General features: G+C 41.0%; 1 protein-coding gene across 1 annotated transcript in view; it reads right to left on the bottom strand.

Moving 5' to 3' along the window:
* The window catches only part of TEX14 (testis expressed 14, intercellular bridge forming factor), an 87,850-nt gene that overhangs the window by 27,819 nt on the left and 46,547 nt on the right, over positions 1–13,484 (bottom strand). The window contains 8 exon segments of the mRNA XM_038589063.1: positions 555–836; positions 1,949–2,037; positions 2,213–2,338; positions 4,825–4,931; positions 7,744–8,648; positions 9,846–9,996; positions 10,558–10,748; positions 12,499–12,650. Of these exon segments, the coding sequence (XP_038444991.1) occupies positions 555–836; positions 1,949–2,037; positions 2,213–2,338; positions 4,825–4,931; positions 7,744–8,648; positions 9,846–9,996; positions 10,558–10,748; positions 12,499–12,650 (2,003 nt within the window).

The following is a 13,484-nucleotide window of genomic DNA, read 5'->3' as shown; positions in this document are numbered from 1 at the left end:
ATAATTTTAGATGCATCTTTCTTTGACTGGTAAACAACTATGAAATAATATTCCATGCCCTACTTTCAAACAAATAAACAGGTGGAACCACATGGCTTTCAGTTTAAACCTATAAATTCTATAAAGTGATGACAGTCAATGCCTTTTGTCTCTAGGTTCTTCTGGCATAGAATCTCTGGGAGCCAGTGGAGTTTTTCTGGCTTAAAATGCAATGCAAGGAAATGGGCAGTAGGGAATGGCCATCTATCTACCACTGCACTCAAGTAAGAAAGATTCATTTCCCTGCCAGGTCAGATCCAGGGACAGGATCATTGTATAGAGATTATTCTGCTTCCTTTGAGCAAACAGATCTGCTCCAGTAACAGAAAAACTCACAAATCTTTGGATTTCTTTACCTTCTGGAAGGACAGTAGAATCAAAAGGGTACGCTGCTTTCCCAGGTAATTCAGGGTTCCCAGAGAAAAGGAGAAAAGACCAAGCAAAGGAAATATGCCAGGAGGCTTACTAACAACTTGATAGAGTTCACCTATCCCAATGCCTCCAACTGAACTTACTGATGTAGCTTTGAGGCCCAGGCTGTCTGCCATGCTGATCCCTGTCACAGTCACCGTTGTCCATTTTGTCACATTTGCCATTTCCTCCTGGCTCATCATTTTTCCTGGGATACTCTACAGTGCACTGCCAGCCCAATTTCTCAGGGTCCCTCATCGGGAGCTGTAGCAGGGAATCAGGCTCATTTTTAGCCTCACCCTCTAGAGTCATACTACTCTGAGGATGCCATGGTGGTACCATCAGCTGCCCAGTAGCTGCTCTCTCTGCCATTTCTTTCACCTCCACTGGAGAGAAGAGAAAGCAGCATTTAACATAGAACTGTGAGCACTGGAAACAAAAGCTTTTGCTTCCTAAAGAGCTGCCTTATACTTTTATATTTTATAGCTCATATTGTAAAAAGAATTGCCTTTTTAGAATTGCATCAACCTTAGCTTGGCCCTGTTTGGCTTGAAGGGGAGAAGAGAATTGGTAACAGAGGGAAGGAAAGAATTTCAGTTCATTTCTGAATTCTGGTAATGGAAAGTAGCAGAAAACTTGTAGATAGACATTCTTGCTGTGAAAATTTTATAATAAAATAACATCTATAGCCCCCAGTCTGTAGAGACTAGTGGAAAGGATTCTCTCTGAGTTTGTCTAGCCTCTCTAGACTACAAAGAGCTCATATTTTGGGAGTGTGTGTGTGTATGTGTGTATATGTGTGTGTGTATTTTTTTAATGTGTGTCTGCATGAGCACATCTTCATTCCAAATGTTCTAAACTTTTGTTATTGTTATTTAACACATTAGTATTAAAAAACACAGATACCATATCCTTTTAAACTTATAAGATAAAACTGTTACAAAAGGAAATGCCCACAGGATATGCAAAAGTGACACTGCATGCTCTCTACTTTCATAATGAATGTTACACATTAAATTTCTATACTGTGTATTGTTTTGCTACACTTGTTATATAATATGCATCAACACATATATAATGGAAATGTTTCCTATAAAGTCCAAAAATGAAAAAAGTTTTTCCCAGAAAAATAAATCACTAAACAGAACAGTATACATAGTGGTGGGCTTGACAATCTCTTTTCTTTAGGCTAATAACACAAAACGTATTCATTTAAACAATGTTTAAAAAACTCATCTTAATAAAAGCTTATTTTTCCTGACTAGGTGGTAAACAAAAAAGGAGGAGGAGGAGGAGGAGGAGGAGGAGCAAGAAAAAAGCACTTCCTTTCTGCAATTTATAATCAAAAAGGCCTTGCTTTTAAACTAAAATGATCCAATAGAAGAAAAGAAATGTGGGAGGCTGGTGCAATACGAGCTGTGTACTTAGAGATAAAAACCAGATTAGAAATATACTTTAAATTTCATTGGCCCAACAAAATCTATGACTTTTTACTCACTTTTCCATTTTAAGTGTACATTTCCATCATCTTCATTATTTCTTAACCTCACATTACAGATTTCAGAAGATACAGATTCCAGACTCATCCTAAATTGGGGGAAGGGTGGACACAAATATGCCAGTTTGCTCAAGTTTCTGACACAACCCTGAACCCACAAGCCCACCCAGAGGACAGTCCCCCTACTCTCAGAGCCATTCCTGAAGCTGAATGACTACCACCAGAGAGCGCCAGACTCAATGTTCAGATCACAAAACTCCTTACCTCATAGAGCCCTGGTCAGGGATAGCCAACAGGAGAGGTCCCTTGGGGTGGCTTGACACAGTGACAAGTGCGCTATTAAACTGAGTCAGCCTGGTTCGGGCACTGGACTCTTTAGGCCTTCCATGGCTAAGAAATGAAAGGACTAGGTTAGAAGATCTCTGAAGATTTTTTTCAGTTTCCAAGTTCAGATTTCATGATTCTAAAAGCACTCCTGAGAAATTTTCAGAGGGAGAAGAAATCCACAATTGAAACCCAGTTTCACCAGACAGACTTCTGAGCCCTAGCAGAGCCCCCTAACAATGCCACAGAACACAGGTGATGATACAATTAACTGTTCCTTACCCTTCCATCAGAATCTCCAGTAACAAGCCCACCTGCGTATCAGTGAGAGCACAATAATTAACATTTGCAAAAATGGCCACAAGGCACCAAGGAGTCTAAAGAACATTCAGAGATCTTCAGCCTACTCTCACTAAGTTCAAGACACTACCTGCCACTCACCAGATGCCTGCCTGTGGCATACTTTAACCTTTCAGGACCAAGGTTTCCTCATCTGAAAATTAAGGGAATCTTTCTTCCTCTACATATCCATGATTACATATACATCTCATCGCCTACCAAAGTAACTCCTTGAAAATATGTGACCTGTGGCATATGTATGAATTCCTTGTCATCGTGAATGCCCTACTTCCCTGCTGGATCAGGGAAGACACAGAGACACTGCTGAACTGGAAAGGGCAGATCTGGCTGGCTCCTTTAAAGAGCAATTTGGCAGCAGCTATCAAGAATCTTTAAAATGTTTAAATCCTTTGACCTAGTAACTCTACTTCCATCAATCCATCAAGGACATAACCCAAAGTGTAGAAAAAGCTGCACTACAAGTCACTGCAGCCCTATTCAAAATGGATAAAAGCATGAAACATGCTATAATTCAACAATGGGGGGGGGGATCCAACAAGTTTGAATTTATAGGATGTTTTCTTTTTTTAATCTTTATTTACTTAAGTAAACCCTATATCCAACATGGGGCTCAAATTCACAGAATTTAGGTTGATGAGAGAGATCAAGAGTTGCACACTCTTCCAACTGAGCCAGTCAGGCACCCCCAGCATGTTTTTTAATAATGTGGGATAATGCTCTTGTTCTAATGTTCTAATGTTAAGATGAAAAATCAGGATATGAAAGTACCTATATGGGGGGATCTGGGTGGCCCAATTGGTTAAGCATCTGACTCTTGATCTCAGCTCAGGTCTTTATATCAGGGTTGTGGTTCAAGCCCTGCATTGGGCTCCACACTGGGTGTGGAGCTTACTTAAAAATGAATGAATGAGTGAATAAATAAATAAATGTAACTGTATATAATTACAATTTAAACTTTTAGGGCAGCCCTGGTGGCGCAGCGGTTTAGCGCTGCCTGAAGCCCAGGGTGTGATCCTGGAGACCCTGGATCGAGTCCCACGTCAGGCTCTCTGCATGGAGCCTGCTTCTCCCTCTGCCTGTGTCTCTGCCTCTCATTCTCTCTGTGTTTCTATGAATAAATAAATAAATAAATCTTAAAAAAAAAAAGATTAAACTTTTAAAAGCATACAAAAAAACTAGGTGAATTGGTAGCAAAATGTCAAACTTTCTTTTGTCTGTTTTTTGTTCTTTTGGGGGAACAGGGTGAATGGAGGTAGGGGAGGCCACAACTATGGCTTTGCTTTGTCATCTAATGGCCATACTGTCACCACACCTGCTTCTCTCAATGATGTGAGCTCTAACCCCTTTGAGGCCAGTTAGTTGGTTCTACAGTAATTCCCTTTGTAAAGGTAAAGTACATTGAACTAAAATTTCTGGGCATTTTCCTTGATTCTCCTTTAGTGGGCACATTTACCAATGTGAAGGGAACAGAAAACTCTTGTCATTAGTCTCAGTTACCACTGGGAGAGAAACAAAAAGTTACTTTTTTCCAGGAGAACTGACTTCAAAGCCATGGATTAAAGCTACCATTTAACAACAGAAAAAGGAAAACTAAAATTGATAGACAGTCTTTCTTGAAACACATTTACTGGCCCTTTAATAATTGCCCCTATGCAAAATAAAATTTGTTTTACCTAAATTCTGAAAAACTCAGGGTACACATATGCTCTCCTTCCTAGAATTTGTACTGAAGCTGACTGATTTCATTGATTTGGCTGAAAATCAAAGGCTGCATGGTAACAGTTATACTGGTCAACCCCTCCTCTGGAGTCAGGGATGCTTATTTTGAACAACCCCAGTTTCCAAATAGTTTGGTCTCTGGGGCACTGACAGCTGGAATATTTGGCATTTCTTTTAATAAGAAAAATAATCTGGGAAGCTTTGGAAAGGAAAGGTGCTTTGCTTTTTGACAAATGATGATTTCTGCCTGATTAGCCTGCCAGTTCCTTTACCTTGGATGTTTTCTCCTACAGGTTTCCATTATATGGCTCATCCTACCCACTTGAAATAGAAAACCTGCCAAGATCTATTTCTGTTAGTATTCTTCATCACCCAATCTCTTTGTCACAAGACACATGAAGATCATTTAGTGGTTTTGGGACCACATGGGTGTCTAAAGGCCTGGTGACACAAAGAATAAAATGTTACCCCACCTGCTGGTATTTGGGCTCCTGTTTCTTTCCAAACTGTGCTTGGCTCCTTGAGTGGGCTGTGATTGTTCACAAGGGCTCTGTTTTCCAGGTCCACAAAAAGTTGGCAGCTTAAAAAGTAGTAAATGTGTTTCAGTACTTTGATAAAAGAAATTCCTCTTCACTCTCACATTCTATTTTTCAAGTCATTCTTGCTAAATATACAAAAATAACCAGACTTACGAAGATTATTTCCCTTTGCATGTTTCATATCTAGTAACTCATCTTTTGGCTGGAGGTCCTTATACAGAAATGCTGGCCCCCAGGAAGCCAGTCCAGACTGGGAGCAAGTGAAGAATGAGCAGATAAAACAGACTTCAAAAATCGAGTAACTTTCCCTTATACTATTACTAAGTCAGCAAGCTTTGTGGCAGGAGCTTTGGGTCCTGGGTTCTAGTCTAATCCTTCCTCAGAATAATCTAAGAGAGTCTTCTGCTTCAGCTTTGTCATCAATATAATACAGAAAGTAGTAACCTGAATTCACCAGTTGGGGATGCTATGAAAATAGGACACAGTAAAATAAAAGCTACAATACTTTGGAAATAGAAGTAAATTAAAGCCTGTATATTTTATCCCAAAGAGAAAATTCTGGATCTGCTTATTACAATTTTCACAAACTTAGTTCATCATATTTTCTAACCTGAAGCAAGTTAAGGTAGCAAATGTGGTGCACTGGGATAGCAGCATGATGTCCAAAGGTGAGAGGATGCATAAAAATGGTCATAAGCTCCCTGAAGTATGAGCTCCAGAGGATTTTGCATGGGGGCAAAGATTCCTTAGCAGGAGCTGAAGGCAACAACTTTATCATGGAGCAACAAATAACACATGTCCTAAAAAATGTCAGTCACCAAAGAAAGATTAGAAAATATTGAGAATATATTCAGAATAGGATTTAGGATAACAGGAAGTTTGTAATGTTTCATTTGGCATGATTAAATATTTAATAACTGAGAAATTAAAGGAATGAATTTCAATTATCTGAAAAATCCATTTAGTTGGAAATGCCATATTCCTTTATTATAGTAGAAAGGGCAGACTTTTTAAAGAAAAACTCAATGTGGTATAATTGTTTTATATATAATCAGATGTACTAGTAGATAGTTTTCAATGACACCTGCCATCAATTCCTTCCCTTCTTGTCCACACTGCCACAAAATAGCTGGAATCGACTTCCCTCCCCTTGAATCTGAGTTAGCTTTGTGACTTTGACCTACGGAAAAAAGCAGAAGTGATATTGTCCCCAGGGCTGGGACTAGTTTTTAAGAGGTTTGGCAGCTTCTGCTTTCACTTGGGAAGCCAGCTGTCATGCTATAGAGAAGATGGGGTGAGACTATTTATTGAATGATGAGAAAGTCAAGTGCAGAGAGATGCCACTAGGAGGAGCCCAGTACACTAGGCATATAAATGAGGCCTTGGACCTTCTTGCCCAGCCCAGCCTCCAGCTGAATACAGTCAAGAGAGTGATCCTAGCCCAAGCTACATGGCGTAAAAGAATCACCTGGGTTAGCCCCAACATGGAATTCTGAAAAATAATAAATCAGTTATTTTAAGTCACTAAGTTTCGTTTTTGGTTGTTGTTGTTACTATACAGCAAGAGATAACCAAAACATAATATACAAGAAAAGTTATTTCCAACAATTTTCTAGCAAATCTGAATTTTCAACAGAAATAGAAGTATTAGAGTCTAAGTAAATTCTTTCTGCCTTCTCTTTACACAAAAAACAAATGCCAATGCTTTTCCAAACGTTTTAAGTGAGGACTGGAGTCTCACTGAAATTCAGCAGGGTACAGTGAAAGAACACCAGACTAGGAGTAAAGAAACCAGCCCCTAATCCCCTGTGGGCCTTGGCAGTGGTGCAGTAGGAGGGTGGGGTGAGGGTGGGGGCCATTTGCCTGGTGCAGGGAATAAAGGGATGCACTATAGGTGGAGAATTTTCAAAGTATAATAAAACCCACTAAAAGCTGACCAGCCTTTTATCTCTATAGACCAGCAATTATAAAAAACTTTAGTAATAAAATCCTTCTTCCAATGGGGATGACTTCTCCTACCCCAACACCATCTCTATAACACCTGGACTTTATGAAGTTTAAGTCACTGATCTTGAGCTTCACACTCTCTAAAATGATATGGCTAACCCATCTCTAAAATTCTGATTCCAGGCGTGCCTGGGTGGCTCAGTTGATTAAACATCTGTCTTTGGCTCAGGTCATGATTTCAGGTCCTAGGATCAAGCTTGCGGGCTCCCTGCTGAGCAGGGAGCCTGCTTCTCCCTCTCCCTTTGCCATTCTGCTTGCTTGTGTACTTGCTCTCTCTCTGTGTGTATCAGATAAATAAAATATTTCAAAAATTAATAAAATAAAATTGTGATTCAAGAGGCAGACAGCTTTCTATGTGTGAACTTATTCAAATTAATTCATTTATTCATTCCCTCAATGACCATCTATCAAGTACCTTCTACATGCCAAGTACCCTTGCTAGGGCACAGAATGAGTAAGACCCAGGCTCTGCCCTTAAGGAGTTCATGGAGGAGCCACTCGGCAACCTCACTAAGCCTCAAGATACATCTCCTAGGCCAGTCCCCATGGTGTTTTCTCAGCTCCTTTAAGCTGTCTTCTTTGATGACCAGGCCCCTCTGTCCCACACTGGAACTACTCCTAAGCAGAGCCTGTGGTTCAATCATCATCATATCCCAGGGTCTAATGTACAGCCTCTAGCTCTATAAATGTTTACTGAATGAATGAGTGAATGAATAAACAATTTAGAATGGGGATTAATACCTGACCAAGATACCATATTTAGTAACTCAATCATGTAAAATTGTCAATACTTGAATATTTTGACCTATAGAACATGCTGCCCTATCTCCCACTTCTTAGCTGTACCTGATGGCTCTTCTCTGACTGATCCCCAGTGCTTTCTTCAGAGACTTGGGTGACAGGTTTCCAGCCACAGTCACTTTTTTTCCTGGACTTTTTGCCAAAATGTCCCCCTTGGAAGTCTCTCACTATAGAAGGCCTTGTCAGTGTTAGGCAATTGCCACTGGTGCCCAGCCACTGGCCTCCTGACAGCTGCATGACAGGAGGTACATAGCTGGATGCTGGGGGGCCCACAGCTGAAGGAAAGTCATAGATGTTTGCAAACTCTCTTGAAGAAGCCCACAAAGACCTGCACTCCTCCTGCTCCTTCTGTATCATCTCAAGCTTATCGATTTTCTGTTGGATATTCCTGAGCAAATGGGCATTCTGATGCATTACTGTTTGTGAAATCTTTAGGTTCAGCACACACTTACTGATGTACTCCTCAGTCAAGCGCCTATTGCCCACACTGCCTGTGGCTGCCTCAAGCAGGCTGGGTGAGCTAAGGGAATCATTTTGCCAATCCCAGTCCTCAAAGGAGAGCTCTGTGCCAGCTTCTGAAGAGCTCTCATCCTCATCACAGAAGCAGCATGCCTCTCTCTCCATCTTTTCCAACTCTTCTTCCATGGACTTCAGTTCATCTGCCTGGCTTGGTCCAGCATCCTCAAAAGATGAACCATCTCCTGGGGGTTCCTCCTCTTTGTCATTCCCCCTGTCCAGGCAGCCTGAGTAGATTTCATTGATTTCAAAGCTACAGAGGCTGGTCTGCCCTGGGCTGGGGCTCCTAGCTTCTTCCACCACAGAGCAGGCAGGAGAAGCAGTGTCTTGGTTCTGAGTCTCCTTAGCCATCATACTTGGACCTAGGACCCGAGGATCTGGTGCTGCTTTCCCAGTGGGAGAAGAAGGACCCCTGGGTGACTGAAGCCGACTGCCTGTTGGAAAGAATGGCAACAAGCAACTAATTAAAGTGATCACATGCCGCTAAGTGGCCTTGCCATGCAGCTCGAATGGTGTGAGAATAGAGAAAGCAGCTTTTTATTTTCCCATTCCCTTCATAGGTGTGGAAGACTATCAGATACCCTCACAAAGGGTGAGAGGGTATTTCTAACAAATGAAAATTTCCATTTAGACGTGAGTTGAGTAGAAAATTGGGGAGAGATCAAACCCTGGGGAAAATGTTCTAAGCTTACATCATAGTGTATTTAAAATACACATAACTAAAAAAAAAATACACATAACTGTCAGGACTAGCAGATTACAGACCCCTGAATCCTAAGGACTAAATTCATAGCTTTTTCTTATACACACAGGAGTCTGAATATTCATGTCGGTTAAAGTTATGCTCTTGGTGAGCATCTGATAAAAGTACCAAAACACTGCCGAGAAGACCCTGCATCATGGGAAGGATCAATTCAAAAAATAACACCAGAACTGACCACCCATCACCCCGGTTGATGGTGTACAGCTTGCAGAGAAGAGGATGAAGGAGCTAAAGTAATGAGCTTGGGGGGTCATTCTGGAGGCTTCCAACCCTGTCCAAAGAGAGGCAGAGATAATGGTCATTTGGCCTGGATTCCAGCTCTATTATAAGCCCTGGAGTCCTAAGCAAGCCACAACTTCTCTAGCCCTTAGCTTTTTCATCTGGAATATAAGGATACTAAGCTGGATAGATTGCAAGGTCCTTTTCAGCTCTGAATTCTAAGATTTCTAAATGTTCTAAAAAGCTGTAAGGCTACAGGAAAAGGATGGAGGAAAATATCAAAATATTAATAAATTATTTCTAAGTAGCAGAATTACAATGGTAAGTAACTTTCTTCTCTGTATGATTTCAAGTTTTCTGTAATGAACAGATAATAGTATTGAATTTAAAAACCATTTTTATTTGTGAATTAAATAAATTCCTAAGAATAATCATGCCAGAAATAAACTGGTTGTTACTGCTTAGTGCTGGATCCAGCCAAAGTGTTTATGAAGCCAAAAAAATTTAGCTTAGTAATTTCAAGCATCTTGATTTTTCCCTAAGGCATCACCTTTTCCCAGTGTACAGTTTGGAGGAGTTGATTAGTTGTAGCCAGCAACTCTCATAATACATTCGTATCAAATAATACTTATGTGGGTTAAGGCCATACCCATTTCCTTCAGCTCTTTTATTTCCAAGTTAGGGGTCTCTTTCAGATGTTCTGATGTCAGTCCTAGATAGACATTGACATCAGGATGGAGTTCATATCTCTGCACTTTGGGGCTCTCAGTTGGCTGAGTTCTTTGTGTTCCAAGAAAATCCTATAACAAGAGAAATATCATCAAGGACACATCTATAATCATCTCAATGTCACCGGTTTCTTTTTAAGTTTTATTTCTTTAAGTAATCTCTATACTCAATGTGGTGCTCAAACTCACAATCCTGAGATCAAGAACCTCACACTCTTCCAACTGAGCCAGCCAGGCGTTCCTTCACTAGTGGTTCTGAAACAGATCTAGGTATCAAATAAACTCCCTCAAAAAAAAAACAAAAAAAAAAAAACAAAAAAAAAACTCCCCTACCTCCTGTCAGACTATAATCCAAATTAGCTAATTCATTGTTATTACTAGTATTTTTTAAATAATAACAATAGTTCCCAGTCACTGAATCGCATTATGTGCCGAGCTTCCCCAGCCTCCCTCATCAATTCCCTGCTGCCCTCACCAAGTGAAGCAGCAGTAGCTCCTTTTCTTGGGAGCCCAGAAAAGGTGTGATGAGATCCAAAGCTTCTTACAACTTGATCTCTAGCTTCTTCCTGGTCTCTAACCCCCTACACTGCTGTAATTAGTAAGCAGAAATAAACTAACAGCTTCAGAGCTTACCTTTAAGTCATTCTTCAGAATGTACCGGATATCTTGAAGGTTCATAGTTCGGTCTTTCTGCTTGACCTGGATGCCTGACTTAACGATATCATAGTAAGGTTTTGGAAGCCTGACATCGGCTTCTAAATATTTTCCCAAGACTATGGCTTCTTTAATAACTGAGCCATCTAAGCCATTCCAGGGTATGTTATCTGTTAAGGAAAAAGCCATAGGAATGAGTAGCATTTAAAAATCATGTTTAGGGATCCCTGGGTGGCGCAGCGGTTTGGCGCCTGCCTTTGGCCCAGGGCGCGATCCTGGAGACCCGGGATCGAATCCCACGTCGGGTTCCCGGTGCATGGAGCCTGCTTCTCCCTCTGCCTGTGTCTCTGCCTCTCTCTCTCTCTCTGTGACTATCATAAATAAATAAAAATTTAAAAAAAAAAAAATAAATAAAAATAAAAATAAAAATCATGTTTAAAAAAAAAAAAAAAAGAGGAGGGGCACCTAGGTGGCTCAGTTAGTTAAGAGTCTGGCTTCTGTTCAGGTACGTGATCCTGGGGTTCTGGGATCAAGCTCTGCATTGGGCTCTCTGCTCAGGGGGGAGCCTACTTCTCCATCTCCATCTGCCTACCATTCTGCCTAGTTTGTGTGCGCGCTCTCTCTCTCTCTCACATAAATAAAATCCTAAAAAAAAAAAGAAATCAGGTAAAATTGGGTAATGTTAGTCAAGTCACTCATCCCCTTTAAACATTCATTTCTGGGGTGCTTGGGTGGTTCAGTGGTTGGCTGAGTGTCTACTTTTGGCTCAGGTCATGATCTCAAGGTTCTGGGATGGAGTCCCAATCAGGCTCCCCCCCAAGAAGCCTGCGTCTCCCTCTGCCTATGTCCCTGCTTCTCTCTGTGTGTCTCTCATGAATAAATAAATAAAATCTTTAAAAATAAACATTAATTTATCTTTATAGAAAAAACTACCAATCATAAACAAAACACTGCTTTACCCATTTACCAGAGAAATTCCTGCTACAGAGACAGAAAAAAGTAGTGATGGAATCATGTGCATGTGGGCTCCCTGCTTGCAGGCCTAGACACCACAGGGAATGTTTCATGGCATCAGGATGGGTAGCCCAATGCATTCCTCTCATGGAAGGTGTGGTTTTGCCTCTTAGAAGGTAAACACTGCTAAATAGGAGGGGACTCTCACCCCTCCACTGAATGTGGTTTTACTGTATGTGTGTTCCCCTCTCCTGAAAGATTCCTGTGTCTTCAGATATGTGATCACTTCTTTCACATTAGGGTCTTGCAAGTTTGGAAAAGCTTCCATGTCTTTCACTGAACCCTAGGTGTGTTTGATTTCATAGTTTACTTCTCCAAAGCCAGCCTTTTCCCCTCATTTACAAGTTCTTTTTTTTTTTTTTAATTTTTGAAGATTTTGAGAGTGAGTTTTATAAAATTTGAGATTTTATTTGAGTGCGCCCACACACACACACAAGCAGGGGGTGGGGCAGCGAGAGAGGAAAAGGTAGAAGCAGATGCCCCGCTGAACAGGGAGTCTGTTGATTTAGGGCTTGATCCCAGGACTCCAGGATCATGACCTAAGCTGAACCAACTGAGCCACCCAAGCACCCCTCATTTACAAGTTCTTTTTTTTTTTTTTTAATTTACAAGTTCTTAAGGGGCATCTCATAGAGACCCCTAAGCATTGACAGCAATATTCAGTTTAAAAACTTTGTTTAGGTTAAATGCATTACCACTAATAGGATGATAGGTGGGCTTTGCTGAGTCTCAAAGAACAGGTCAAAAGAGAAAGATTTCTGGGAAATCATTTCATATCTTTCATAAGCACAAAGAAGTCTCCTTGAAGAAATTTCTTTTTCTATGTCCTGCATTTTCATAAAACCAACTCCTGGGGGAGCAGAAATCCAATTAGAGACTCTGGTCACAATGAGCTATTAGATCTACCTGTTAAAATCTCCTGTATGATCATAGAAAAGCTGTAAATGTCTGACTTCGCTGTAGCTGCCTTCTGTAAGATCACCTCTGGGGCAGCCCAGTTGTACAGCTGGATCGGGAGGGGCACTCGAGTCAGGTCCCTGTGTATACGTCCATCCTGGCTACAGAAGGAAACACAAGGTCAGGTTCATATCTTAAAAGATCATCATGAGGGGATCCCTGGGTGGCTCAGCGGTTTAGCGCCTGCCTTTGGCCCAGGGCGTGATCTTGGAGTCCCAGGATCGAGTCCCATGTCAGGTTCCCTGTATGAAGCCTGCTTCTCCCTCTGCTGTGTCTCTGCCTCTACCTCCCTCTCTCTGTGTATCTCATGAATAAATAAATAAAATCTAAAAAAATAAAAAATAAAAGATCATCATGACTGTCATATGGTACATTTGTGAAACATCTGCCTCTAAAGATCGGCAACTCCTTGAGTTTCTAGAAACCCAGCTAGATCCTGAGAGCTAACCCTCTCTGCCTGCTGTTCTCATCTACCTGACTGTGCCCTGCCCACCCTCCTACTGCATCTGACTGTTCTCTCTTGTTCATTCACTCAAGTCATGGGTGGCTCTCTTTGAGTTTCTCCAGTACATCACCTCTTCAGGTCTTTGTAATGCAAACTGGCTTCTTCTGCCTGCTATGCTCTACCCAGAGATCCCAATGTGACTGGATGCTTTTTGTAACAAAGGTATTAGCTCAAAAATTACCTCCTCAGAGAGGCTTTTCCTGACCACCTACAGCCCTATTTCACTGGCTTCAGAGCACTTATTAACTGCTTATTATTATTTCATTGGCTTCAGAACACTTATTTACTGCTTATTATCTTCTCCCCTCTTCTAGAGTCTGCTCCATGAGAAGAGACACCTATTTTTTATAGCATATATATCTAAATTTACACAAGGGCCTCAAAGCCTACTTTTGAATACATGAATCTAAGACTCCTTCAAGATCCCCCT

Source organism: Canis lupus, unplaced genomic scaffold (genome assembly GCF_011100685.1).
Source record: "Canis lupus familiaris isolate Mischka breed German Shepherd unplaced genomic scaffold, alternate assembly UU_Cfam_GSD_1.0 chrUn_S1624H1815, whole genome shotgun sequence".
Lineage (NCBI taxonomy): Eukaryota > Metazoa > Chordata > Mammalia > Carnivora > Canidae > Canis > Canis lupus.
Note: the sequence above shows the minus strand (reverse complement) of the source record. Positions and strands in the feature narration are given on the sequence as shown.